At 49.6% G+C, this 24,682-nt stretch overlaps 1 protein-coding gene and 1 non-coding gene across 10 annotated transcripts in view; both read left to right on the forward strand.

The window, feature by feature from the left end:
• PPP6R2 (protein phosphatase 6, regulatory subunit 2) overlaps positions 1–24,682 on the forward strand; it is a 71,481-nt gene that overhangs the window by 38,560 nt on the left and 8,239 nt on the right. For 7 of the 9 annotated variants that reach the window (XR_005846098.2, XR_001464578.4, XR_001464637.4 and 4 more), the window contains 18 exons: positions 2,862–2,927; positions 3,310–3,422; positions 6,471–6,584; positions 7,609–7,735; positions 9,034–9,186; positions 9,431–9,634; positions 10,679–10,743; positions 11,728–11,843; positions 11,973–12,058; positions 12,364–12,444; positions 13,605–13,702; positions 15,411–15,468; positions 16,454–16,581; positions 17,230–17,405; positions 18,134–18,293; positions 18,706–18,794; positions 20,945–21,152; positions 24,112–24,135. Coding sequence is in view for 6 of the 9 variants with exons in the window: in XM_015278843.4 (XP_015134329.2) it covers positions 2,862–2,927; positions 3,310–3,422; positions 6,471–6,584; positions 7,609–7,735; positions 9,034–9,186; positions 9,431–9,634; positions 10,679–10,743; positions 11,728–11,843; positions 11,973–12,058; positions 12,364–12,444; positions 13,605–13,702; positions 15,411–15,468; positions 16,454–16,581; positions 17,230–17,405; positions 18,134–18,293; positions 18,706–18,794; positions 20,945–21,152; positions 24,112–24,135 (2,066 nt within the window). In the remaining 3 variants the exon portion in view is untranslated. The remainder of the gene's footprint in view (positions 1–2,861; positions 2,928–3,309; positions 3,423–6,470; positions 6,585–7,608; positions 7,736–9,033; positions 9,187–9,430; positions 9,635–10,678; positions 10,744–11,727; positions 11,844–11,972; positions 12,059–12,363; positions 12,445–13,604; positions 13,703–15,410; positions 15,469–16,453; positions 16,582–17,229; positions 17,406–18,133; positions 18,294–18,705; positions 18,795–20,944; positions 21,153–24,111; positions 24,136–24,682) is intronic. The other 2 variants (XM_040662863.2, XM_015280721.4) reach the window with 1 other exon arrangement.
• MIR1651 (microRNA 1651) lies at positions 5,997–6,080 on the forward strand. The gene has a single exon (NR_035142.1). It is a non-coding gene; the product is annotated as a microRNA 1651 (primary transcript).

Consider the following 24,682-nt stretch of genomic DNA (forward strand, 5'->3'; position numbering starts at 1 on the left):
TCTTAAGCACTTTGTGTCCTCATCCTTGCCAAAGTGATAAGAAGTACAGCTTTATAACCTTCACAGAGGAGGATTAGTCTGTCTTCCCCAGCTGGGATCTGAAGGACAAAACCCAGTGTGAGTGATGGGCAGGGCTCCGTGGTAACTGGAGGATGTGATGAGAAATCTGCTGGTCCCCAGTGGGTTCCTTCTCTCTGGGCAGTGCTGAGGAGCACCCAGGCACTGCAGCTCTCCCAGCTGAGGGACTTCCATGGATCCATATCCATCTTCTCACCTCTTGCATCTGGAGCATCGTGCAGCCTTTCCATCAGGGATTGATGGGGGCAGTGATGGTAGCACACAAAAAATGCTGCTGTGTGCTGTCCTGCTTTTCTCTCTTGTTATTGCTGTGACTCGTGAGGAATACCCAAGCCAAAGTCATGCTGTCATTAGGTATATTTCCAGCAGGTTTTAGAAGAAGGAGTGTTGTTGAAGTCCTCATACAACGGACTCTTCTAAGCATTGGCCTGCAAAGTTCACTCACAGCACAGTGCAGGTTGGATGGTCCCTGTGGAGGTCCACTTCCACCTGTGAGCAGGTTCCACCAGTGCACATTGCTCATGGCCTTGTCCAGATGAGTCTTGAGTATCTCTGAGAGGAGAAACATGTCCAGGCACTCATCCACTGTTTCACCACATTCCAGTGGAGATTTCTTTCCCTAGCATCGAGTTGGAATTTCCCTTGGACATCTTGGGGCTCTTGTCCCATCCTGGCACCTCCCAGAGCAGCCCAGACGATGCCTGACCCTCACTCCTGCTGTTGGGGTCATTCCATCCTCGGTGCATTTTGCCTTTGGTGATCTTCCTGAGGTTTCTTCCAGCTTCTCCACTTGGTTTGGGTTCCTCTGGGTGATGGCCAGTTGGTATTATGGGGCTTTGAGCAACCCCATAGCAGGGGGTTGGAACTACATGATCTCAAAGGTGCTTTCCAACCCAAACCATTCTTTGATTCCACGATTGTATGTTCCTGAACTTGATGAGGTCTTTTTCTAAGTCTTCAATGAAGAGCTTTAGCAGTACTGCTCCCCAGGGTTGATTCTTCTTTTTAGTGGCAACATCACTGTGGAGGTGGAAGGGTTTTTTCCTCCTCTGCCAGCTTCCAGGATGGAAATCTCCATCCTCTCATTCCTGTGCAGTGCCTGACTCTCCTTTCTGCCATGCAAAATGATGGTCCAGGGAGCACTGAGCCTTTCCACACTGCAAAAAAAACAGCCAACCTCTGGACTTTGGAACTTGTAAGGGGGTAAAAATTCCTCTGATAGCAGAGATTGGTATGGCAGGGATTCTGTGTGCAGTAAAAATAGGCTGAACTACCACTGTGCCATATGCACAGAGGCTGATGCATGAGGAAAGGAAACCTGCAGCAAAAAGGAATGTGAGTTTCCATTATCAAAGTTACGCAGTGTGTTGGAATACGTAGGGATTGCAGTCAAAACCTGGGCTCGTAGTCATGGGGTGTGTAAGTGGTGATGAAAACAAAGCATGCAGACCTACCACGGGGGTGAGCAGTCTCATTGTTAAGAGGGACTGCTGTAAGCACTGCTGGTCAGGTTTTACTGTGCTTTTCCTTGGTTGTTTTTAAGTTAGAAATGAGGAGATTCTCATTAACCTCGATGACGCTGTTTTGGTGAACTGCCAGTTGAGAGCTGCCTTAGCTGTCAAGGGGAGATTGAGGCTTAGGATTTGGAAGAATGATTTCAGTGGGCATAGCCAAGCACGTGAAGGTGAGAAGGGATGGTTGTAGGCCAAGTGGGCAAATGGGGAATGGGCAGGTGCATCGTCAGTGCAGTGGAGATGGTAAGGCAACACATGGAGGCATGGCAGGGATCAGCTCCACTGGATGGGCTTTTGTTAGCTGGATCTCATCTCGAGGGCCTTTTCCAGCTGAAGTTGTTCTATAGTTCTGTGATGGCTGAAGTTGTGTGACCAGATAGTAAGAAGTAGTGTTGAAGGGGAGAGGAGATGCACAGAGCCTTCTTGTGAAGGTGGGAGGCTGTTGGTTTCCTCCTTGACTCATCCGAAGAGTGATGGGAGATAACATCATTGCACAAACCTCCAAACTTATTTTCCTTCTAATTATGGTTTGGTCAGTCATTTCCAAAGCAACCAAGAGTGCATTAGCTTGGCAGGTGTGACTGATTGGTGTGATTGATGTTACACACACGGCCATTTGCCTGGGGTGAAGGCCATTAGGAACTGGGCTGAAGATGGACTGAGAAGCTGAGCTCGGAGGTGGAGCTGGGAAGAGGGGAACTGGAAGGTGTTCCTTGCAGGTGGTGTGCTTTGTTTGCATGTGGTCAGGGAATTGGGGTGAAGTGATGGCTTGAGTTAATAGGAGGAAGTCTGTGGTGTGGGATGGGGCAAGGAGGTGAGCTGTAATAACAGCACGGGCAGAGTTGGAGCTGTTTGGTGTAAACAACAGTGGTTGTAAGGGTAGGAAGTGGCAGCAGAAGAGCATGCTGGTAGTTAGGCTCACGCTGCTTCAGATGAGATAGCGTTTATGGCTCATCTGTTTCATGACTGATCATATTTTCCAAAGGTATTTAGGTTTTTAGTTTCATTGGCAGGGCGTGGGTTCTGATGGTAACTAAAAGACGTCTGTATCTGACAGGGGGTTTGGAATGAGATGGTTTTTAAAGTCCCTTCCAAGCCAGACCAGCCTATGATTGTGTGATTCCATGACCTGTGCCCATAGATATTGCCCATGCCTTTGATTCTGACATACAAGGAAAGGGCTCTGTGTTATGCCAACCTTCTCAAGGATCCTCTTGTTTTGAATGCTGCGATACCAAACCATTTTCTTTTCCCTTCCTTTCCCTCCAGTGGCTTAACGAAGCAAGAATTATTCAGAGACTTGTGGAGCTGATCCATTCAAGCCAGGATGAGGATGTGAGTATGGCAAGACTTGAGTTTTTGTGTCTGTGGGCAGTCGGTCCTGCGAGGTAAAGGGCTTTATCAAACCATTTAGTTCTCTTCGTGCAGGAAGCAGTGAGAAGGTGTTGGAGAGTCACAAGTTAATGCACTCGGTCAGAAAGTTGAAATACAGTCATCACTTTGTGGAATCTTTTGACTGAGCTTAACTGTTCTGATCAGGAAGATCCTCTCTTCAGTTTTAAAATCTATTAATGCTTCTAATAATTCAACGTTACGTGTAGCAGATGAATAATTTAGAGCCTGGTAGCACTCGTACAATGACATTACAGTTTCTCTGATGGCCAGAATGAGGCAGGTTGAGAAGCTAGCACTGACGTGTGCTCCGTGTCATTTACAGAGGCAATCAAACGCTTCCCAGACCCTGTGTGATATCATAAGATTGAGCAGAGACCAGAGCAATCAGCTGCAGGATATACCTGAGCCTGATCCACTTCTCACCGCACTGGAATCGTAAGTACTGCTCATGGGATTGTTGCTAAACCAGCTGCTGTCATTTCCTGCCAGCTGTGTGGGAGCACAGCCGTGTGGTAAGTAGCCATGAGCCTTGGCTTAGCTGCTGACATTTATCCCAAGCATTAAACGTTGCTTCTAAGCTGGGGGGGTCACTTGGCCACCTCTGCTGAGTTGTCTGGGCTTGTAGCCCTTCTTGAGCACAGGTTGGGGTCGACGCTCTGTGAAGCACACAGTCCAGTTGAAGACAAAGCAATCATTGTCAGTGGGCGTGCTGACATCTCACAGTGAATTTGGTGAGAGCTGAGCTCTGCTGGTGGTAGCTGAGGGAAAACCCACAAAGACAGCTCTTTGCATTCCCACGTTTCTTCGTTAGCGCCACGTGTGACTTGACACGAAGATGCCTAATTGGCTTTTATCTCTTCCTGGCTTCCGATTGGCAGTCAGGGTTTGTGAATAGAGATGTCATCTCTTTTGAGGCCTGGTAGTTTGGCAGGAAAAAGCTTTTGGTTTGTAAGCTGTTCTGGCACGTTTGCACGTCGTCTTCGTGTAAATTACATGAAGGTTGTGGGTCAGTGCAGTGATCACAGGATTGGAATCCAGTGAGTTCCACCATTTAGAAGCTGTTGGTGAGTGTGGCCTGTCGTAACGATGAACATGACATCAAACAAGGTTCCTTTAGACCTAAAGGCGTGTTGATAGGAATGGGGTGAAACAGAAGACTTGAAGTGAATAAGACAGGATCGGTAAGGAGGGCTTAAAAACTCTTCTCTGTAAGTCTTACTGGCCCAGAGCTTTCCTCATTTCTGTGACGTTGCTGTCTGCTTCTCCTGATTTGGAGCTCAGCTCTGTGCACAAAGGGCTGAGGTGGTGTGTGAGGTGCAGGCAGCTCATGTGCTGCACGCAGACACTGACAGCTGTGTTCCCTGGAAAGATGTGCTGGACCTTCCACAGGCTTGAAATACAAGCCTGCCTCTGTAAGGGGCTGCTCTTAAATGCTTCCTTTCCTTGACTGCACCTGCAGAAGTGAGGTAGGCCTGATCTTTTGTCCCACAGTGGTGGTTTGTTGTCAGGTAGCACAGTGTTGGGATGTTGGTGTAGATAGAACCAGAGAATCATGGAGCCATTCAGGTTGGAAAAATGCTCTGAGATCACCAAGTCCAACCCCAGCTCACCCCCACTGTGCCCATGGACCGTGGCATGAGCTGGCTCATCATGTTCAGCTGCTGACCAACACCCCCAGGTCCTTTTCCTCCCGCGCTTTCAGCCTCTCTGCCCCACTCCTGCATGAGGTTGGTGTGGCTGAAGTGCAGGACCCAGCACTTGGTCTTGTTAGACCTCATCCCATTGGCCTCAGCCCAGCGATCCCATCTGTCCAGACCCTCTGGAGCACCTGCCTACCCCCAGCTAGATCAGCAGTGCCATCTCAGTGGCACCTCAAACTTATAGAGGGTGCTCTCAACCCCCTCATCCAGATCATCAGTGAAGGTATTAAACAGGGCCAGCCCAGTACCAACCCCTGGGGAGCAGCACTCGTGACCGTCGCTGGCTGGATTGAGCTTCACCCATCACCACAATTGCATATCCCCAATCCTGGAAACCCTCAGCAGGGACTGAACCTCATCAGGACTGAACCTCATCGGGACTGAATGGCTCCAGAGCCCTTCAGCTGTGGGCTGAGCCTTTCTCTGCTGGGATGTTCACAGACAGCTCAGGTCTGCACTGCGTGCCATGGTGCACTCGCTCTGGATCCTCTCCTTTCACATCTGAACCTCCTCCTCTCTCAGTGGCTCAGCAGAGGGACACAGAGCTGTGCCTGGGGCAGGACACTGCTGCCCATGCTGAGAGCCTCTGGGGTAGAACTCCATCTGAGATCCTGGGCTGCACAGGGGTTGCAGAGAGCTACAGGTGAAGGTTTGGGTCGGACTGCACTCAGAGCATCTTCAGCAGCTGCTTCATCTCCTTCCCTCTCCCTCCCAGTCACCCTCTGCTGTGGTTTTCTTTGTTGCTGTCACGTTTTCATGCACCACCTGCATTTCCACGAGATAAGGAGAGATGGTTTTGCACTTTCACAAAGCCTTTCTGAAAGTCGTTAGGCCGCTTCGTCATTTCAAAGGAGAAACGTTCTGCACAGAAGTGACTTTTTGCACCACACGCCTCTGCTGATGATCCCCAGCTGTCACGTGGCTCATGCCTTCTCCCAAGGGGTTTTTCCAAGCATTACCACTGACCTTTTTCATCTATGAATGGTAAATTAGCCATCACTTAAGGCCACCAGGAGCCATGGCCAGGGCCACACACCCCTCGTGTTCCTCCTGTCTTTAATGCATAGAACGCAGCAGATAGCAGAGAGGAAAGTGGGCTGTCACCCCGTGTTCGTAACTTGAGGCGGTCTTTGAATGTCCAAATCGTGTTTAAATGCTGGCAGAGTCCACTGTTGTCATTCCTTGTGACTCCAACATTTGTCAGTACCATGCTTGGGGGTCCCCCACCTACCCTTGATGCTCTCAGGGTTCGGAAGGCATCTCACCTTGCTTTAAAGGCTCAAAGAGATGGTGAATGGCTTCGAATATTTCCAGGGGGTGGAAGCTAAGACTGATAAAAGCAAGCAAATTATTTACAGTTTGCTTTTGTTGGCCTCTGCTGCCGGGTCCTGGATTCCACTGTGCCAGGGGCAGATGACACGGGTCAGCTTCCAGTGCTTTCTGCCTTTCTCCTGGGATTCTGGTGGATAATTTTAGACTATGAGCTCATAGCTTCACGTTGTCTTTCATAAATTAACCCAACTGGGTTAATACTTGGATTGTCTTTCGGTGTATAACAAGAGTTTTGCCTTGTTGGTACCGTGTTTCAGGTTGGAGTCTCAATGTGTATAAGGAGCTCTTGCCTTAGGGATGAGGAAGCAAGTTCCTAAACCTCGTGTAGAGCCATTCCTGCCTTTACCAAGTGCAAACTTAATATCAAGAATACCCAGAAGTGGGTATTTCTGTGATTAAAGCAGTCGCTGAACGTTACTAATACTGCAAATGTGTCTGTGCTGTCCAACAGGCAGGAATGTGTGGAGCAACTCCTGAAGAATATGTTTGATGGAGAGCAGACTGAAAATTGCATAGTGAATGGAACGCAGGTTCTGCTAACGTTGCTGGAAACGAGGCGTTCTGGGTAAGTCAGTGTGCTTCTCTCCTGACCAGAACAATTTTAGCAATTCATAGCCAGTTTTAATTAAGGATATAGCAAAAGAGAGGTTTGGGGAGGAAGGGAGATGCTGAGAATCTCACTTTTTGCAAAAGGGGGAAATAAGGAAGAGTGAAGGAGGTGATGGAAGGTTAGGAGGAGTTAACAGAGGGAGAAACAGACAGAAGATGGCATTGGGCTGACGAGCTGTTAGACAGGCATGCATGGTTCATAGAATCACAGGAGGGCCTGGGTTGAAAAGGACCTCAAAGATCATCTTGTTTCAACCCCCTGCTATGTGCAGGGTCGCCAACCAGCAGCCCAGGCTGCCCAGAGCCACATCCAGCCTGGCCTTCAATGCCTCCAGAGATGGGGCATCCACAGCCTCCTTGGGCAACCTGTAGTGCTTCACCACCCTCAGTTATGGCTGAAAAGCTGAGATGCTGCATCTCAGCTGTGCCCTGCATCTCTGAGGGTTTACGAGTCCCAGCCATAGGGATGCCACGTAGGCTGTTGGTGCCTTGCTGAAATGAAAGCATTTTTTCTTATTCCAATGTGAGACTGTGCTGTTGGAAGTGACTGCTGATAGTCACAATGTGCTGCTTACCAGCAGAGATGTGAGCCTAACTGCTTGGTTAGTATCCAATAGTGCACTTCTGGAACACTTGTTACTGTTTTTAACACGTTCACAAACACTCACTGGCACAATTTACTCCTTAAATATCTGTAAAGTTTGAGAAACTGGGAAGCACTGCAGTAATTTGTCTTTGTCAGCCCTGCAGATAGCTTCTCCCCTGCCTTCCCACTCATCTCATTCACAATTTTGATTATGTGAGTATCATCCTGCAAATAAGATAATGATATGATGATGCACTTACCTTCAGTGGCTGTCAGTGATCGTTCTTCACGCTCAGAGTTATTATTCAAGAGAAAATAACCAACATGGACAGTGTGAGTGGAGACCTTCTTAAGGTTTGGTCAAACCCTGACTCGCGTGTTTTCTTTGTTACAGGGTGGAAGGACTGATGGACTCATACACTCAGGGATTTGAAAGGTCTTACACTGTCAATAGCAGCATCTTACATGGCATTGAACCGAGGCTAAAAGATTTCCACCAGCTGCTGCTCAGCCCTCCCAAGGTAACGTGGCTCAGCCTTTCTCAGGAGCAAACAGCTGCTGGCTGGACCTGGGGGTTTCCTCATCCTCACTCGTGGGCTTCTTGGGTATTTTCTGAAAGCACCACGTGCTGGCCAGGCAAAAACTCTACCTTAAATCTTTTCCAGAAGGATTCACGCTTCAGGTTTGTAATTTGAGTGCTTAGGAAGTTCAAGCAAAGTGTGAGGTTATGCAATTGGGCTGGAGGAATCCCAGGCATAGATATAGACTGGAAGGAGCAGTCCTTGAGAGCAGCCCTGCAGAGAAGGACCTGGGGGTCATGGTGGATGAAAAACTGAACAGGAGGCAGCGGTGTGCTCTTACAGCTCGGAAAGCAAATGGGATGCTGGGCTCCATCAGCAGAAGGGTGGCCAGCAGGGACAGGGAGGGGATCGGCCCTCTCTGCTATGCCCTCATGAGGCCCCATCTTGCATCCAGGTGTGGGGCCCCCAATACAAGAAAGACAGGGAGCTGTTGGGGAGGGTCCAGAGGAGGGCCACAAAGATGATGAGAGGGTCAGAACACCTCCCCTGCAAAGACAGGCTGGGGGAGCTGGGCTTGTTCAGCCTGGAGAAGAGAAGGCTGTGGGGTGACCTCATTGCAGCCTTCCAGCACCTAAAGGGAGCCTACAAACAGGAGGGGAATCAACTCTTTGAAAGGGTAGATAATAGCAGGACAAGGGGAAATGGTTTGAAGTTGAAGGAGGGAAGGTTGAAGTTGGATGTGAGGGGGAAGTTATTGACAGAGAGAGTGGTGAGGTGCTGGAAGAGCTGCCCAGAGAGGCTGTGGATGCCCCGTCCATATGTGGAGGTGTTGAAGGCCAGGTTGGATGTGGCCCTGGGCAGCCTGGGCTGGTATGAAATGTGGAGGTTGGTGGCCCTGCCTGTGGTGGGGGGGTTGGAGCTTTGTGATCCTTGAGGTCCCTTCCAACCCCAAGTCATTCTGTGATTCTATGAAGTAGGCAGTGGGATTTGGAAAGCAGTGCAGCGCATCCAAGTGAAGTCAAAGGCAGAGGGACGTGGCTGATGGCTTCTGTGGAAGTGGTGGGGGGGCACAGAGGAGGGAACCTGGAGTCAGTGGGTGTTTTGATCTCTTCAGTTTGGAAAGTGCAGACCTCACAGTGCTCCCAGGACGGTGCTGAGTGGGAAGATGCCATAGGTTTGCAGGCAGAGAGTATTTATGTAAGAAGATGAGGTGGTTATATTTAGTCAAACAGTTGTGCATCTGCACTGGGGGAAACGCAGACCTTCACTGAGGTTCTCCATCTCCGTTTCTCTGATAGAAAACAGCAATCCTGACTACAATTGGTGTCCTGGAGGAGCCTCTGGGCAATGCTCGTCTTCACGGATCTCGCCTGATTGCTGCTCTGCTCCACACAAACACTCCCAGTATTAATCAGGAACTATGCAGACTCAGTACCATGGATTTATTACTTGTGAGTAATACGGCGTGGCACTGCGAGGGGTGGTGGTGGCAAATGGCTTCAGGCTGAGAGCGTTTTCACTTTCATCTGTGGGGCACAGGGTGGTTTGTGTCGTGTGTGCAGGTCACATTATGTCCCTATTCTGGTGAAGGAAGGTGAGCAAGCAGTTACTGGGGCAGTGTTCTGACATCATTCGATTGCCAAGAGTGGGAAGATGTATCCAGAGTGCCTCTTTTTGTTTCTCATTTTGTTGCAGGACTTATTTTTTAAATACACGTGGAATAACTTTTTGCATTTCCAAGTGGAATTGTCCATAGCAGCTATTCTCTCACACTCTGTGCAAGAGGGAAGAACTACTGCCAATGACTCAGAAAGCAGAGAAGAGGTGCTGAATGGAAACGTGACCACGGAGAACCAAGAAACTCCAGAAAACAACACGGAGAATATCATGGTTACTCATGTGAGTCAGGTCACATCACCAGGGAATTTCAGAACCACAGAATAGCCTGGGTTGGAAGGGACCTTAAGGACCATGAAGCTCCAACCCCCCTGCTGCATGCAGGGTCACCAGCCTCCACATTTCATACCAGCCCAGGCTGCCCAGGGCCACATCCAACCTGGCCTTCAACACCTCCACATATGGACGGGGCATCCACAGCCTCTCTGGGCAGCTGTTCCAGCACCTCACCACTCTCTCTGTCAACAACTTCCCCCTCACATCCAACCTCAACCTTCCCTCCTTCAACTTCAAACCATTTCCCCTTGTCCTGCTATTATCTAACCCTCAAGTTGGCTCCCCTCCTGTTTGTAGGCTCCCTTTAGGTGCTGGAAGGCTGCAATGAGGTCACCCCACAGCCTTCTCTTCTCCAGGCTGAACAAGCCCAGCTCCCTCAGCCTGTCTTCATAGGGAAGGTGCTGCAGCCCTCTCATCATCAGCTTTGTGATAATAGAATGATACCTAATCGTTAGTTCTGTCAGTTCTGGTGGGAACTGCATTTACTTTTGTGAATGCATTTTAGCATCCAGTTACAAAATAAACACGCCATCCATCTCACGTAATGGGCTCGGAATCCCTTTTTTGTCCCATCATTTTAATAAAGGCATGTGTAAAATTGGCCCCCACAAAAAAAGAATGATGATAACTGCAACTAGCTGACCACATTTTAGCTTCTCTGCTGTGGTCCTAATGATGAAAACTTCTTGCTGTATTGGTGAAATGACAGCAGTGTTCTTCGTTGCTGCTGTTGTGAAACCTGGAACAGACTGAAGCTGTTGGTAGGTTTTGCTGTTTCCTTTGGATCCTCTGCATAAGAAACAGGGAGAGAGAAGAAACTTGAGCCCTTGAGAAAGATAAGTGCTGAACTTCATGTTCTTGCTCGGTCAGAGTGAAGGAGTGGACAAAAGTCAGTGCAGTTCAGCACAGATTTCTGAATTGAGGATCTGCATTGAGTCTTTCTATGGCAAACTTCTAAACTCCTATCTCTTTTATTTTTTTTTCCTCCAGTTGTTCCAGAAGTGCTGCTTAGTGCAAAGGATACTGGATGCCTGGGAAGCCAACGACAAAATACAGTAAGTAAAGGGTTTGGGGCTCAGAGTGCTGTGTTCTAAGGCTGCAGGCATTGAATATCCCCACAAAACATTACTGCAGTTATTTAAAGTCAGTGCAGTCTGCTCATAAGCACGGATAGGAAGCAGAAGTTTATAGGGAGGGATAGGAGATTGCTGCTCTCTGCTGGCTTGGGGTGTGGAACCACAGGTCTGCATCTAAAAGGCTTTAGCTTCACTCTAGATGCTCATTTCCAGGTGTTAATTTCATTTGAATAGTTGTACACTCTGAATTTGGGGTGCAGGTTGGAGGGCTGTCCCTTACTGCAGTTAGCTACCCTTTTTGCAGTTACACCTTTGCTCTTCCTTCAGCTCTGGCTGCTGCACACAGATCTCAGAGCAAGGACAGGACTTGGGAGTCAACTCTTTGAAAGGGCAGATAACAGCAGGACAGGGGGAAATGGTTTGAAGTTGAAGGAGGGAAGGTTGAGGTTGGATGTGAGGGGGAAGTTGTTGACAGAGAGAGTGGTGAGGTGCTGGAACAGCTGCCCAGAGAGGCTGTGGATGCCCCGTCCATATGTGGAGGTGTTGAAGGCCAGGTTGGATGTGGCCCTGGGCAGCCTGGTGTGGTATGAACTGTGGAGGTTGGTGACCCTGCCTGTGGTGGAGGGGTTTGGAGCTTCGTGATCCTTGAGGTCCCTTCCAACCCGGCTATTCTGTGTAATTCTGTGCTTGTATGACTTCAGCGAGCACAGTGCAGCAGCTCAAAATTAATTCCCATCTCGTTAGCACCCATGGAGAAATGCAAGTGTTCTATGCTGCTGTGTGAGCAGCTGGGAAGGAAAGCTTTGCTTCAAGCCGGAGACGTAGCAATATTAGCTGGAAGCTGCTCGTGAGGGTTTTGTGTTCCCATGCCTCAATTCCCACCCAGCAATGTTATTTGTGGTCTCAGCATGAGTTCTTAGTGCTGCTCGGGGTCTGTTGTTACCTTCGTGCTTCTCTCTGCAGGGCAGAAGGGGGAATGAGGCGAGGCAACATGGGCCACCTCACCCGCATCGCCAACGCCGTGGTGCAGAACATGGAGAAGGGCCCCATGCACACCCAGATCAGTGAGTTCATCAAAGGTACGCTCTGTTCCCTTGGTTTCTTTGCTCTTTCTTTTCGTGCAGTCATTGCAAAATGCTCGGAGCTCTGCTTTTTACACCTGGAGGCTGAAGGTAAGCACACTGTAACAAAGATTGCTTTCTTCCCAGAGCTACCTGAGGACTGCAGAGGGAGATGGGAGAGCTTTGTAGAAGAGACACTGACAGAAACAAACAGGAGGAACACGGTGGATTTGGTGAGAGCAGTGATGCACGTTTCAGTGAGGTCTGCTGTCTTCTGGGTTGTCTTTAATAGCACTGGAGCAATGCTGCCAGTTTTCTTTATCTGTTTGACTCTGCAAAGGCAGTGTGTGCCTAAACATACGTGTTCTGCAGCACTGCAGCAGCTGTCTCACGTGTTGGCAAACACTGTTCTGTGTTTCTGAGTTACTCACTGGGACAGTTTCTGCCCCCTGGGGAGTTTTGTCTTTGTGTGTTTTTGCAGGGTAGTATTTGAGCCTTCTTAGCTTTCCCTTATGCTCGTTCTGTCTGCTTCTTTCAGGTGAGCACTCACCATCTGCACTCTTCCAGTGAGGATGAGGACATTGAGAGTGCTTTTCCCAATGAGCTTTCTCTCCAACAGGTGAGCTGACAACACATCCCTTGCTGCTGCTGGGGAGTTTGCTTCTCCAGTTTTCCCTTAAGCCTTCCTATTATGGAGCAGCTTCGTTCACTCTGTCGCTGTCAGCGTGTTCAGCCTTTCAGCATCTTTCCATTATAGTTACTTAAATGGCAGACTTCAATCTAGGCTCCAGCCAGGAATAAATTTGGCTCAGGCTGCATCCAAGTCCCAGATACAGGATGTCTCTCCAATCCCTGTCAGACACTGCATATTTCTTTCTCTTTCCCTGGTTCTCTGCACAGTCGTGGGTTGAGTGATCCTGATTCTATAGATAAGCTGAAGCTCACTGCTGTAGGTCCCAGCCAGCAAGGTGGTTTGTGTCAGCTGCCTGCAGTGGAATTGGGGCTGGGAGAGGGTTTCTGCTTCCCTTTGAGCTGCAAAGACTTCTGTTAAAAACATTGGAAGAGCCATACTAAGATGTAAGTCAGAAAAGAGCAATAAGAGCAGTGAAAAGCCTTGAATTAAAAAAGAAACGGGGGAAATTAAAGGTTCACTTGAATTTAGCAAAGACCTCAGGTTCCTCAAAGTCTGTTGAAGGGCCATCAAACATTTGGAAGCAGCTTTCCAGGCTGAAGAACTCAGGCAGGCTCCTCCCCACCACTTTGGACGTGAAGAGCATTGATAGAAAATAGAAGTTTCTGCCTATTTAGTGGAAGGCTGCTTCTGGGGATTAGAAAGACAACCACAGTCTGAAATGTGGTGAAGGGTGGGAAAAAAAAAAAAACCCATCTGAAAGCAGTTTGTTGTTATTGTTGTTATCTCTGTCCAGATAGTGCTGCAGGCTGCGCTGCCATTGCAAATAGCTTCATGTGGGGTCAGGACAGAGTGCTGCTGTGGGGTGCAGGGTTGAGGTCCTCAGCTGGAGCTGCAGTGGGCAGACTGCCAATATGCAGAGTTATCCTCCAAATGGGAGAAACAAACTGAAAAAAATACAGAGGTGTGAGATTCTACGTGGAGGGGGAAAAGGAATTGTTGACCAAATGAATGGCTGGGCAGCCTGGCTGTGAGCTGGAGAGCAGAGGGCCCGAGGAGCTGTGAGATACGAGAGTGCCTTCTGGCTGTGTGCTGTGCCTTGAAGTTGCTGCAGTTGCCCAGTAGCTCTCTGTGGGTTCTGTTTTCAGGCCTTCTCTGAGTACCAAATCCAGCAGATGACAGCAAACTTCGTGGATCAGTTTGGCTTTAATGACGAGGAGTTTGCTGACCAGGATGATAATATCAAGTAAGTGTGTGCAGCTTCAAGAGGCTTCTGCCTGGCGTTTACACCACTCTGCATCTCATCTTTCTTTTCTCTTCTGGTTTTAAAGTGAAGCTGGCTCTGCACCTTATTTGGTGTGACACAAACCAAAGTGTGATCGGCAGTTTGGGAAACACCCGACGTGTTTTTCACAGCATTTCTTTTGGTAGGAGTCACCCAGGGATGGTTGTAGCACCATGGAGAGGCACTTCTTCATTCTGAAGGGAAACCTTCTTAATAAAACATGCAGTTATTACCCAGCCACGTTCTAGAACAGATGGAATCGTGCAAAAAGCCAAGCGTTAGAGCTAACTCCAGGCAATTACACTGATATCCTCCAGTGGCATTAAGTCCTCATTGAAATTAGGAGTGGAGGAATGGTGTTCTAATGATAGCCACAGGAAAAAAAAATGAGCCACTTATTCCCATGTGAATAAGGAAACGTAGATAAGCTGGGAGCAGATCGCAGCTCAGAGAAGGCAGATGGGGTTGAATGCCACGTTCCGTGGCTGCTGAATTGAGTGCTCAGAGGTGATGCTGCTTCTGTGTAAGAACTGCTGCAATCTGGTTAAAGCTGCAGCGTGGTTTTCTCACCTTGCAAAGGGTGCAGAGGAATTTGCTGGGACTGCAGCTGTCCTGTTTGCCCACAGTGATTTGGAAGCTCTGAGCTTCTGCTGTTACATTTATCGACAGGAGAGTGCTCCAGAAGGGTACTGAGTTGGTACAGGGCAGCCATGTCCAGGGTCTGCTGTCCAAAAAGCACATCCAAAAAGAATGCTGGTGCTCCACAGGCAGCTTTCAGTCCGGCTGCTCCATACCCTCTGCATTCCAGCAGTAAAACACTTTGTCAGATAACAAACTTGCATATTTTCAGAGCTAAGAATCAAGCTTCAATGCCCTGGCAGTGTGCGTGACAGGGATTTTTGCTGATCAGCCTTCTGGAAAGGAAAATAGCCCTGTCTGAATGTAGAAAGACAGCAGAGAAGAGCTGCATGGGCCCACACTGTGACAGCAGCGTGGAGTTCCTTGACCTGCAGCACCCTCTGCTGTTCTCCCAGCAGACACTCTTAGGTCTGAATGGGAAATTGGGTTATGTGATGGTATGTTGGCCATGTTTGTGTCCCAGTAATGAGCCAGGGGTGTGGAAGCACTCAGATTCTCTCAGGTTCATGGAATTATGCTAAGGACAGGCAGGTGTAGCCCCTGTGGGTATTGCTGGGTCTGTGCCTGCCATGTGGGATCCAGTCCCTCCCCTGGGTCTTGTCTCATACTGAGGGATCCTTGGTGAAAGTAGGGCTGGAACTGCACAACAGTTCCATGCAGCTCCTTCTGCTGTTAACGAATTGAGGCTCTGTTGTGTTTTCGTATCAGCTTTGATTCAGCTGGAAAGACTCAGTGAAAAATGTGGAGGCTGCTTAAGTAACACGAAGAGCTGCAGAACAACAGCCAGACATTGCCAGAGGTGTCAGGCAGGTCCTAAGCAGACCTAGGAGTGAATATCCCACATCATTACTGTTGTTTTATTCTCAAATATTCAAAAGTAGGAGACAGTCTTTCATCTCAAGGAGCAGAAACCATCGCTTTGAATAGAGCAGTGAGCAGAAGCAAGCTGCCCTCTGGCTCCTGCTGGGGCTGCAGCTGTGCTGCCATCACCCCCTGCCATCGCTGAAGGCTCTCCCCTTTCTTTTTGCAGTGCTCCTTTTGACAGGATTGCAGAGATAAACTTCAACATAGATGCAGACGATGACAGCGTAAGTGGATATTTTGGGATGTTTTGTGTAATGGGATGCATTCTGGCAAGTTGGTTCACCTTTGAATCAGCCAGTGGTGTTTTGGAGTTGAAAACATCTGCAGGAAATGCAAAGGTGCCCCGGCGGCTGCATGCAGTTAAGCATCTCAGGGCATGAAATTAACCCTCCTAGAATTTCCCTCTGGTGTATTGCCTTGGTGCAGATCCTCAAAACCAGCCCTCTTCACGTCAGGAGAACTGTATTCTCTCCCTCTCCACAGTGTAAATCTGCTGTCCCTTTTCTTACTTTGGTGGTCTTTCCATACACCATTAGGAAACGTTACACGTAGAGGGTTGGGGTTGTCGTGGGTCTCAATATTGCCGTGCTGTGTTTTGCCTGTTCTGCTTTCTTGGCCTGCATACCCACTGAAGAAGCTGGAGAGTGGCTTACAGAGGTGGTTCCAGGCTCACCTGGCCAAGCTTTGCTTTGGTCACTGCTAAGTCTTAGGTGTCCTCATCTTTCTTTTTCACTTACCACGAGTGTTCCTTCTCCCTCTGGCTGCCATAGGCATTGCTGTGTAGGTACAGAAAATCTGATCTCTTGGTGGAACTTCCAGCCATGCCTGCAGCCACCAGGAGCTGCTGATAGCTCCTGAGAAGGCAGTTGTGTGCACGGTGGAATTCCAGCACAGCCATTCTTTGGGCAGTGCACCATCTGGAAATGAGAGCCCCCACTGCTTTGGGGCAGTGTTGGTGAGACATTGCTGCGTGTCCTTCTCCATGTCCCTGGTGGTGATGCTTCTGCCAGGGCTGGGCTTCAGTGCTGTTGCATTCTGAGGGCTGCTTGGGATGCAAACACGGCGTGAGGTGGATGGTTAAAGGCACACAGGGAACACTTTCCTGGTATTACTTGTGTACAAATGCTGCTGAACGAGGTTATCATCCACGTTCTTGTTGCTGTCTCCAATGACTGAATGGAATGTGATCTCTTTATGATACTGTTTCAGCCCAACGCTTCCCTCTTCGAAGCCTGCTGCAATGAGAGGATCCAGCAATTTGATGATAACGAAGAAGAAGAAGATATCTGGGAAGAGAAGGAGATAACCTATGCAACACAAGTTAAATCGAGAACGAGGTAAGGAGAAATGGAAGGATCTTTCCTCACGCTGGGGGCAGGAGGAGGTTGGAAGCATTGTAAGGCTGAGGGTAACGGGCAGAACATTCCTGTGTTAGGCATCCAAAGTGTCTATAGAGGACAAATCATGCTCTGCATGAGAATGAGTGACATCCCATGGCATTGCAAATCACTGACAGCTTCTCATCCCTTTGTTGCAGTCGGTTGCTATGTAAAGTCACTTCTATAATTGAGAATCCAAAAATATATCAAATGAGACGGGACAAATGGCCAGGACTGATGGTTATTATTTGCCTAGCATTTAAAAATCAGATTGCCTTCATAGGGTACGCCAATGATCCCAATGATCTGCTCCTCTCATTTGCTGCCCTGTGTCAGCTCCTATCACTCTCCAGCCCAAAGACATCACTGCAGCTTCGTTCCCCTTAGGACTCTGCAGACAGGTTTTGACAAGCAAAGCACTCAGGGCCATTAGAGGAAATATCTTGAGAAGTGCCCAGCTGAGCCTTACATCTTTTTGGGAACTGAGCTCTGTAGAAGGGATTTAGCATCACTTGGTCAGCAGGCAGGTTCTGCTTTCTCCCTGGGGCGGGGAGGGATGAATTGGCTGCTGCCAGGGATTTACTGACTCTGAGTTCTCTGATTTAGGTTTGGAGCATCTCAGGCCTCAGAGAGTTCATCAAAAAGCGATCTTGAGAACGGAGACCACGATGGCAGCGTGGACTCGGAAGAAGAGGAGGAAACAGAACAGCAGGTGCCTTCTTCCTCAGCTAACAGCAACAAGAGCAATGCTGCAGAGCAGAAAGAGCCCGACTCTTCTGAAGGTAAAGAGTTTAAAACAGCATCATCCCCTTGGAAGTGACATCCGTAACCATCTCTGCCAGACAGCAGCTTGCAGGTTGCCTGTTTTCCATGGCTGCTTCATAATTCTGCCTGTGCAGATGAGAAGGGTGTAATTCAGTCTTTGTTTTTTGCCTCTGACCCCCCCCAACCTTGGGGTGCCCAGCAGAAGGCTGAAAATAAACCCTATCCTGCTGTCTACCCTGAATCTCCCCTCTTGCAGTTTAAAGCCATTTCCCCTCATCTTGGCACTACAGGAATGAGAGATAGGAATAAAAGATACCCTAATGAACAGAGAGCAGACTGGGATCTGAAACACCACGTTACGTGCTTAGTTTTACCTCAGATCTCTTCTGTGATACCAAATGTTGCATCAGTTCCCTTCCCGAGGTTGCCAAATATGAGCAATGAGTGATGGAAGTGGTTGGGAATCTCACTGTTGAGGTTTTGACAAGAAACTGAGGTTCTTGTACAGATCTCAGCCGAGAAGAATGAAGAAATTCATCGAGTCGTTCTGCTTAATTGATGCCTCTCTCTTGTGGGTAACATTACTATCAAATCAGATTTCCAAGCTGTAAGCTGCAGCTTCCCAAGGACAGAGGAGTGCCGTTGGACGGTCCCTTGAATTCCTTTCTTGCTGGGATGGCTCTGGGGTGTATTTGGGGGCAGCTGATGCCTCTGGAAGCCCCATGGTGGTGTTGTGTGCCCTCAGGCTCCGGGTGGACCGCAGTGTTTGAGCCCGTCAGCTCGAAGCCCCCCACCCCCTGCGTGGCCATGGATGTTGGATCCAGTGTGTGGGACTCAGCAGCCCCAGAGAACGCGGCACCGGAGAAGGGGTGGGCCAAGTTCACGGACTTCCAGCCCTTCTGTTGGTAAAGTCCAGTCCTTTTTTGTTTCTTTTTAACTTCAGGATGGAGAAATACGTAAAGTTATGACGATCGGAATCTTTTCTCCTCTCCTCCTCCCCCCTCCCTTTGCTGCCTGTTTTGTATTTTAATGTTGTCTGAGTGCTCTGCGTCATGCTTCCCTTTGCCTTCCAGTGCTTCTAACTGGTGGTAGCACAGTGTGCCTTGTGGCACAGGAGTAGCACGTGTCCCATAACTGCTGCTACACCGAGACTACAAAGAATGAAAAAACAAAGGGAAATTATTACGTTTTCTCACACTTATAAAGGTGGCAGAAAGAAACGGTGCCCTAAAGCCTTTTTCAGGGTCTCTTGGAAGCATAGCCAGGATCTCTCTCCTTCATTCTCAAGGTGTTTTTCCCTCTCCATTCCCCACTCAGCTCCGAATCGGGCCCACGGTGCAGTTCTCCTGCAGACACAGAAAGCAGCGATTCGGACGGCAACCCGAAGCAGAGTCAGGACAAGAACTGTAAGTGAGAACATTACAGGGCAAAGGAGATGCATTATTTGTGCTCTTTGAAGCACTCTGAGCCCGCTGGGGAGAGTTTCCCACCTGTACCATCTGCCTTCCTTTCCTTGAAGGCTCTTTTTGTTCCATCAGGGAAAACAGTGACTCAGAAATCCCAAATGTGGATTGCGGTTCAGCAAGCAGAGGGTGAGCTTTGAGTTAGTAAGAATTGGTGTAACAAAGGCAGTTTCTTTGTGACCTATTAAAAAGGAACAACCCTATTTTTGACTGTATGCTTAATTGTAAAATCACCAACGATTAAAAGGATGTGATGACTGATCAGTAGTTGTGCCACGTCCGTTGGTTAACTTCAGCCTGGTTGCCTTCCCTCCTCCTTCCTAAGTTAAAAACAAATGTAATGAAGGACTTCGGTGGAGCCAAACTCAGCTCTGTGGTTGGTGGATGGGACTGCAGTGGAGAGCACAGCGCGTTCTTCTGCCACGTGCATTTTGTGGTGCATTTCCAGCTGAGTTCAGGAGTTCAGCAGAGCCCAGGTGCTGAGTGGTGACAGCTTTAGGGATGCATGTCTTTAAAACGATGCAGCTGGTGATCATCAGGCAGGCAGCGTGTGCTGAACCAAGCTATGTGAGCAGGTACAAACCCTGGGCAGTGAAACACTCTCTGATGCTGCAGCACTTCATTCTGATCTCCCTGGGCTCCAATCTGTACCCACTGCCCCTTGTCCTGGCGCTGGGCACCACCAAACACAGCCCGGCCCCCTCCTCCTCACCCCCAACCCTTCAGATATCCACCAGCACTGCTCAGACCCCCCTCAGCCTTCTCCACGTGCACAGCAGTGGAGCTCTCAGCCTGTCCCCATCAGGAGGTGCTCCAGGCCCCCACCATCTCTTCACCCTCAGCTGGGCTCTCTCTTCCCAGTCTGCCTGGAACTGGGGAGCCCCACACTGGGCGCAGTGCTGCAGCTGTAACCCCATAGCAGAGGGCAGGAGCACCTCCCTGCCCTGGTGACCACGCTCTGTGAAGTGCACCTCAGGATCCCACTGGCCTTTTTGGCCACCAGGGCACACTGCTGGCTCATGGTCAGCCTGCTGGCCACCAGGACTCCCCAGGTCTTTCTCTCCTCTGCAGCAGCTCAGCTCCCAACCTATCCTGATGCTGCAGCTGCTCCTCCCCATGTGCAGGACCCTGCAGTGCTGTTGCTGAGTCCCATCTGATTCCTCTCTGCCCCACACTCAGTCTGCCCAGCTCTCTGAGTGGCAGCACTGCTCCGTGGGATGTCAGCCACTCCTGCCAGCGTTGTGCCATAAGCAAACTCCAAGTGAAGAACACTCTGCTGTTTGTGCTGAATGCAGACATGAGGTGGCAGGACTTTCTCAATGGAGAACACTGATTGCTGCTTCTTTTTTTTTTTCCTTTTAAAATTAATCACAGAATTACACAGAATGGCCCAGGTTGGAAGGGACATCAAGGATCATGAAACTCCAACCCCCCCACCACAAGCAGGGCCACCAACCTCCACATTTCATACCAGCCCAGGCTGCCCAGGGCCACATCCAACCTGGCCTTCAACACCTCCACATATGGACGGGGCATCCACAGCCTCTCTGGGCAGCTGTTCCAGCACCTCACCACTCTCTCTGTCAACAACTTCCCCCTCACATCCAACCTCAACCTTCCCTCCTTCAACTTCAAACCATATCCCCTTATCCTGCTGTTATCTACCCTTCCAAAGAGTTGGCTCCCCTCCTGTTTGTAGGCTCCCTTTAGGTGCTGGAAGGCTGCAATGAGGTCACCCCACAGCCTTCTCTTCTCCAGGCTGAACAAGCCCAGCTCCCTCAGCCTGTCTTTGCAGGGGAGGTGCTGCAGCCCTCTCATCATCTTTGTGGCCCTCCTCTGGACCCTCTCCAACAGCTCCCTGTCTTTCTTGTATTGGGGGCCCCACACCTCCACGCAGTACTGCAGATGGGGCCTCACGAGGGCAGAGCAGAGAGGGCTGATCCCCTCCCTGTCCCTGCTGGCCACCCCTCTGCTGATGGAAAAAATAACCTCACGCGCTGCGTTTTGCATCCCTGTGCATCCTCAGGGTCACACCTGGGAGTTGCTGCTGGGTCTGTAGGTTCTGCACAGTGCCCCCATTTGCTCCCCCACAGTCAGCACGGCCTCTCCCTGCGTCTGGAACGTCTGCGTCACGCGGAAGGCACCGCTGGTGGCCTCGGACAGCAGCTCCTCGGGCGGCTCAGACAGCGAGGATGAGGATGAGAAAGGAGACGTCGTCACAGAGACCATCAGCACAGGTGCAGGCCAGGAAACAGTCAAGCTGACGATGGATGCAAAGAACGAGAAGGCCGTTTTCACCAGGTGGGAACGGGGACACTCAGGGGGAGCTCGGAGCAGTCGTAACCCATTGTGTTGGTGGGGATTGGTGCCATCTTCTCGGTAGATCCCAAATGTTTTGAGTGTGAGGATGTCTTTCAGCTTCCTCCTTGCAGGGGTTCTGCTTTAATAAAGTGTTTATGGTAGGTTTATTGCAAGAAATGTGCATGGGTCATTGTAGCTCATGTCACCCATCCATCCTCCTTGCTGCGCAGGTCCAGGTCTGTGCTGGTTGTGGGGATCACAGAATCCCAGAATGGTGGGGTTGGAAGGGATGTTGTAGATCATAGAGCCATAGAATGGTTGAGTTGGATGGGACCTTACAGACCATAGAGTCTGAGAATGGTTGGGTTGGATGGGACCTTATGGATCATAGAGCCACAGAGTGGTTGGGTTGGAAGGGACCTTATGGGTATAAAGCCATAGAATCCCAGTATGGTTGGGTTGGAAGGGACCTTATGGATCGTAGAGCCATAGAGTCGTTGGGTTGAAAGGGATCTTATACATTATAGAGTCAGAGGATGGCTTGGGTTGAGTCTGAAGGGTCCTTAAAGATCATAGAGCCATAGAGTGGTTGGGTTGGAAGGGGCTTTAGAGACCATAGAACCAGAGTATGGTTGGGTCTGAAGGGACCTTATAGACCATACAGCCATGGAATGGTTGGGTTGGAAGGAACTTTATAGATCATACAGCCGTGGAATAGTTGGGTTGGAAGGGTCTTTATAGACCACAGAGTGCTTGGGTTGGAAGGGACCTTACAGACCATAGAGCCATGGAATGGCCGGGTTGGTGCAGGGTCTGACGTGGAATCAGTGTGCTGTCGTGCAGGAGAGCATGGAAGTGCCTCCAGCTGTCACTGTTCCCTCATTCTCAAGGTGCTATCTTAGAAACAATAAAAGATGAATGGTGCACAGTGCCCCAAAAGATGTCAGTTCCTGCTTGGCTCCAGCACAGTGCCATGGGGGCTGCACAGCAGCGGCATAGGGAAGAAGTGAGATTGCAGAACGAGGTAACATTCTGGGAGAAGGAAGTAAACCAAAAGTTTGAGCAACTCTGAATTTATTTTTTCATAACAACACCAGATTTCATTTTTGCTGTGTGCTTCACGCAGCCTTTACTCTTTGTACTCACCATGAGTGAGATTCTGGAGATGCCTCTGCTCGCTGTAATTGCAGCTGGTAAATGGAGTCGGATTGTTGAGGGATGGCACCTCCAAGCAGACTGACAGAATGGAAGATGAAGGAGAAGCAGAACGCTGCCTGCTGTGCTAAAAGCAGCCTCTGCTTTCCCAGTGCTCACTTTGCATTATATCTAATGAAGTCCATTGGCTCTGGTATCTGAAACAAACCGTGCTCCAGATGTTGCTCCTCTCACCGCACGGTGGTTTGGAGTTGTGTTACGTGTGGAGCTCCCTGTCTTGACTCACAACGGCAGTGTAAATTTTGTCTTGGCTTGTTCTGAGCTCTCTCATTTATTTCCTAGCAGGAGCAGGGATGGTGGTTTCTGATTTGGCTGATTGGCTGCTGCGGGCTGCACCTGCTGCTTCACGCAGCGCCACTTGGAATGGTTTTCTCTCTAAAGGAGTGCATATATCCTGAGCGCTGTCAGTAAGCACGTCCAGGACCTGCCTGGTTTTGCATGATTGCAGTTCTGCATCAGTTAATTCCATTTTGGCAAAGAAATGACATACTGGAGTAACCACGGTCTCCACTTGAAAGGTGTCTGCAGCCCTTCCCCGCTGTAACCGCAGCCAAAAGCAGAAATAGAAGCTGTGGGAGGACAGGACCTGTTGCACAGATTGTGATTTCAGCTGCTCCAGCTCTGCTCAGTTTCTCATAGTGTCTGAACTATTGACCAGTGGTGGCAGTGGAAGCTTCCCATGGCCTCCACCCTCCCAAAGCAGTCCATCGTTCCGTGCAGCAGATGTGGTGCACCCCCAGTAGCCAATGGAGGATGTGCTTGTTTCTCACCGCCTTCCTGACTGATTCCAAGTAAATGAGCTGTACTAATAACTGCAGACTATTCTAGATAGAAAATGTGGTTCTCGATGGCTTTCTGGAGGCAAAACTCCAACTCTGGCTCTGTGTCTTGGTAGCTTTGTGCTGTCACAGCTCCACAACTGGATGCAGCAGTTCTCAGACCCAAGTTCTGCTCTGACTCTGGTGTCAACTTTTTGGTTCTTTTGGACTTTTGTCTCTCTCTCTCTCCCAGAAGCTCTCAGCTTCCAACAGACCCTCTCCTTCTGTACAAACAGGTCTTCCCCCTCCGTTTTCCCACCACCCCCAGGGCTGTGAAGCTGCAGTGCTGCAGCACACACCTCTGAGAGCGCTCCATGACCACAATGCTGTCTGCTGGTGCTCTCTCCCTGCCCAAACCTTACACCCTGAGCACTCCGTTGCATCTCCCTGCACAGATAGGTGGCACTTCTGCTTAAGGCAGCCGACGTTTGTAGGAGCAGCTTAAAAATCACATGCAAAGAAAGCATTTGAGACGCAGTTAGCTCGCTTCCCATCTCTAACTGTGGATACTCATAGGATGGCTTCGGTTGGGAGGGACCTTTCAGCTGGTCGTTCCTTGTGAAGAAGTCATTTTGCAGAAGCTCTCTGACCAGAGGGCTTCCAGATCTGTGATAACTGAGGAGTTTGTGTGCCAGGCATGAGGAAGATGCTCTCGGTGGGGTATTGAATCTTCTGCTTTCTTTTTTTTGGATACGGATGTGAATATCGTGTGGGAAATGCAGTGTTCGGTGGCTGCACTCCCTGAGACCCTTTGGAACATTCCTGCCCCTTCTCCTGGAAGGAACCACCCGGGGATAAGGTTGCAAAGTGAAACTCTTCTGTCTGTTTTTTTTTCAGCCATCTTTACTGTTCTCTTTCTCTCCCTTCCTTCGCTCTCTCCCTGTCCTGCCTCTCGCTGCCTCTCTCTCGTGGTGGGCATTGCTCAGAGTCTTTAGACCTGCAGGCAGAGGGTACGTATGGCTCAGGGTTCCAAACATCCACCGTACACGTAGCTGCTCCCACTCCATGCTGGGCCAGAAGCAGAGGAACACTGGGAAACCTCAGCATTTCCCAATCAATCCAAACAGATCCTAGAAAGAGCAAGCACTTCCAAGCACTGAACACGGGGATGTGTGTTGTCCTTTGTCGAGCATGCTCACGGCCAGCCTGCCTGCTAACAAAACATGCAGTCGTGGTGCTCACTCGTGTCGTGTGTCCTCCAGCTTCTGCCACTCCTCCCCTGTCAGCTCTTCCTGCAAAGAGGAAATGTGTTTTGCAGTTGCAAAGGGAAGCTGTTGTGCTGCTGGCTGTGGTTTGCAGTGTGGTTTGCTCTGCCCACGGTGCAGCCACGCGCTCTGCTCACACTCTCTGGCAGCAAGAGCAGATGTTTCATCTGCGTGCTGTACATATTTCTTACAAAATAACATCTTATTTTTGAATGAAGTTTGCTTTCTGCTTTCAACCGGGGGTTTTTACCTCGTTGTTTTCTAAAGCTCACCCATGTAAACCGGGTTTCCC

The sequence above is a fragment of the Gallus gallus genome, chromosome 1, assembly GCF_016699485.2.
Source record: "Gallus gallus isolate bGalGal1 chromosome 1, bGalGal1.mat.broiler.GRCg7b, whole genome shotgun sequence".
In the NCBI taxonomy this organism is placed as follows: Eukaryota; Metazoa; Chordata; class Aves; order Galliformes; family Phasianidae; genus Gallus; species Gallus gallus.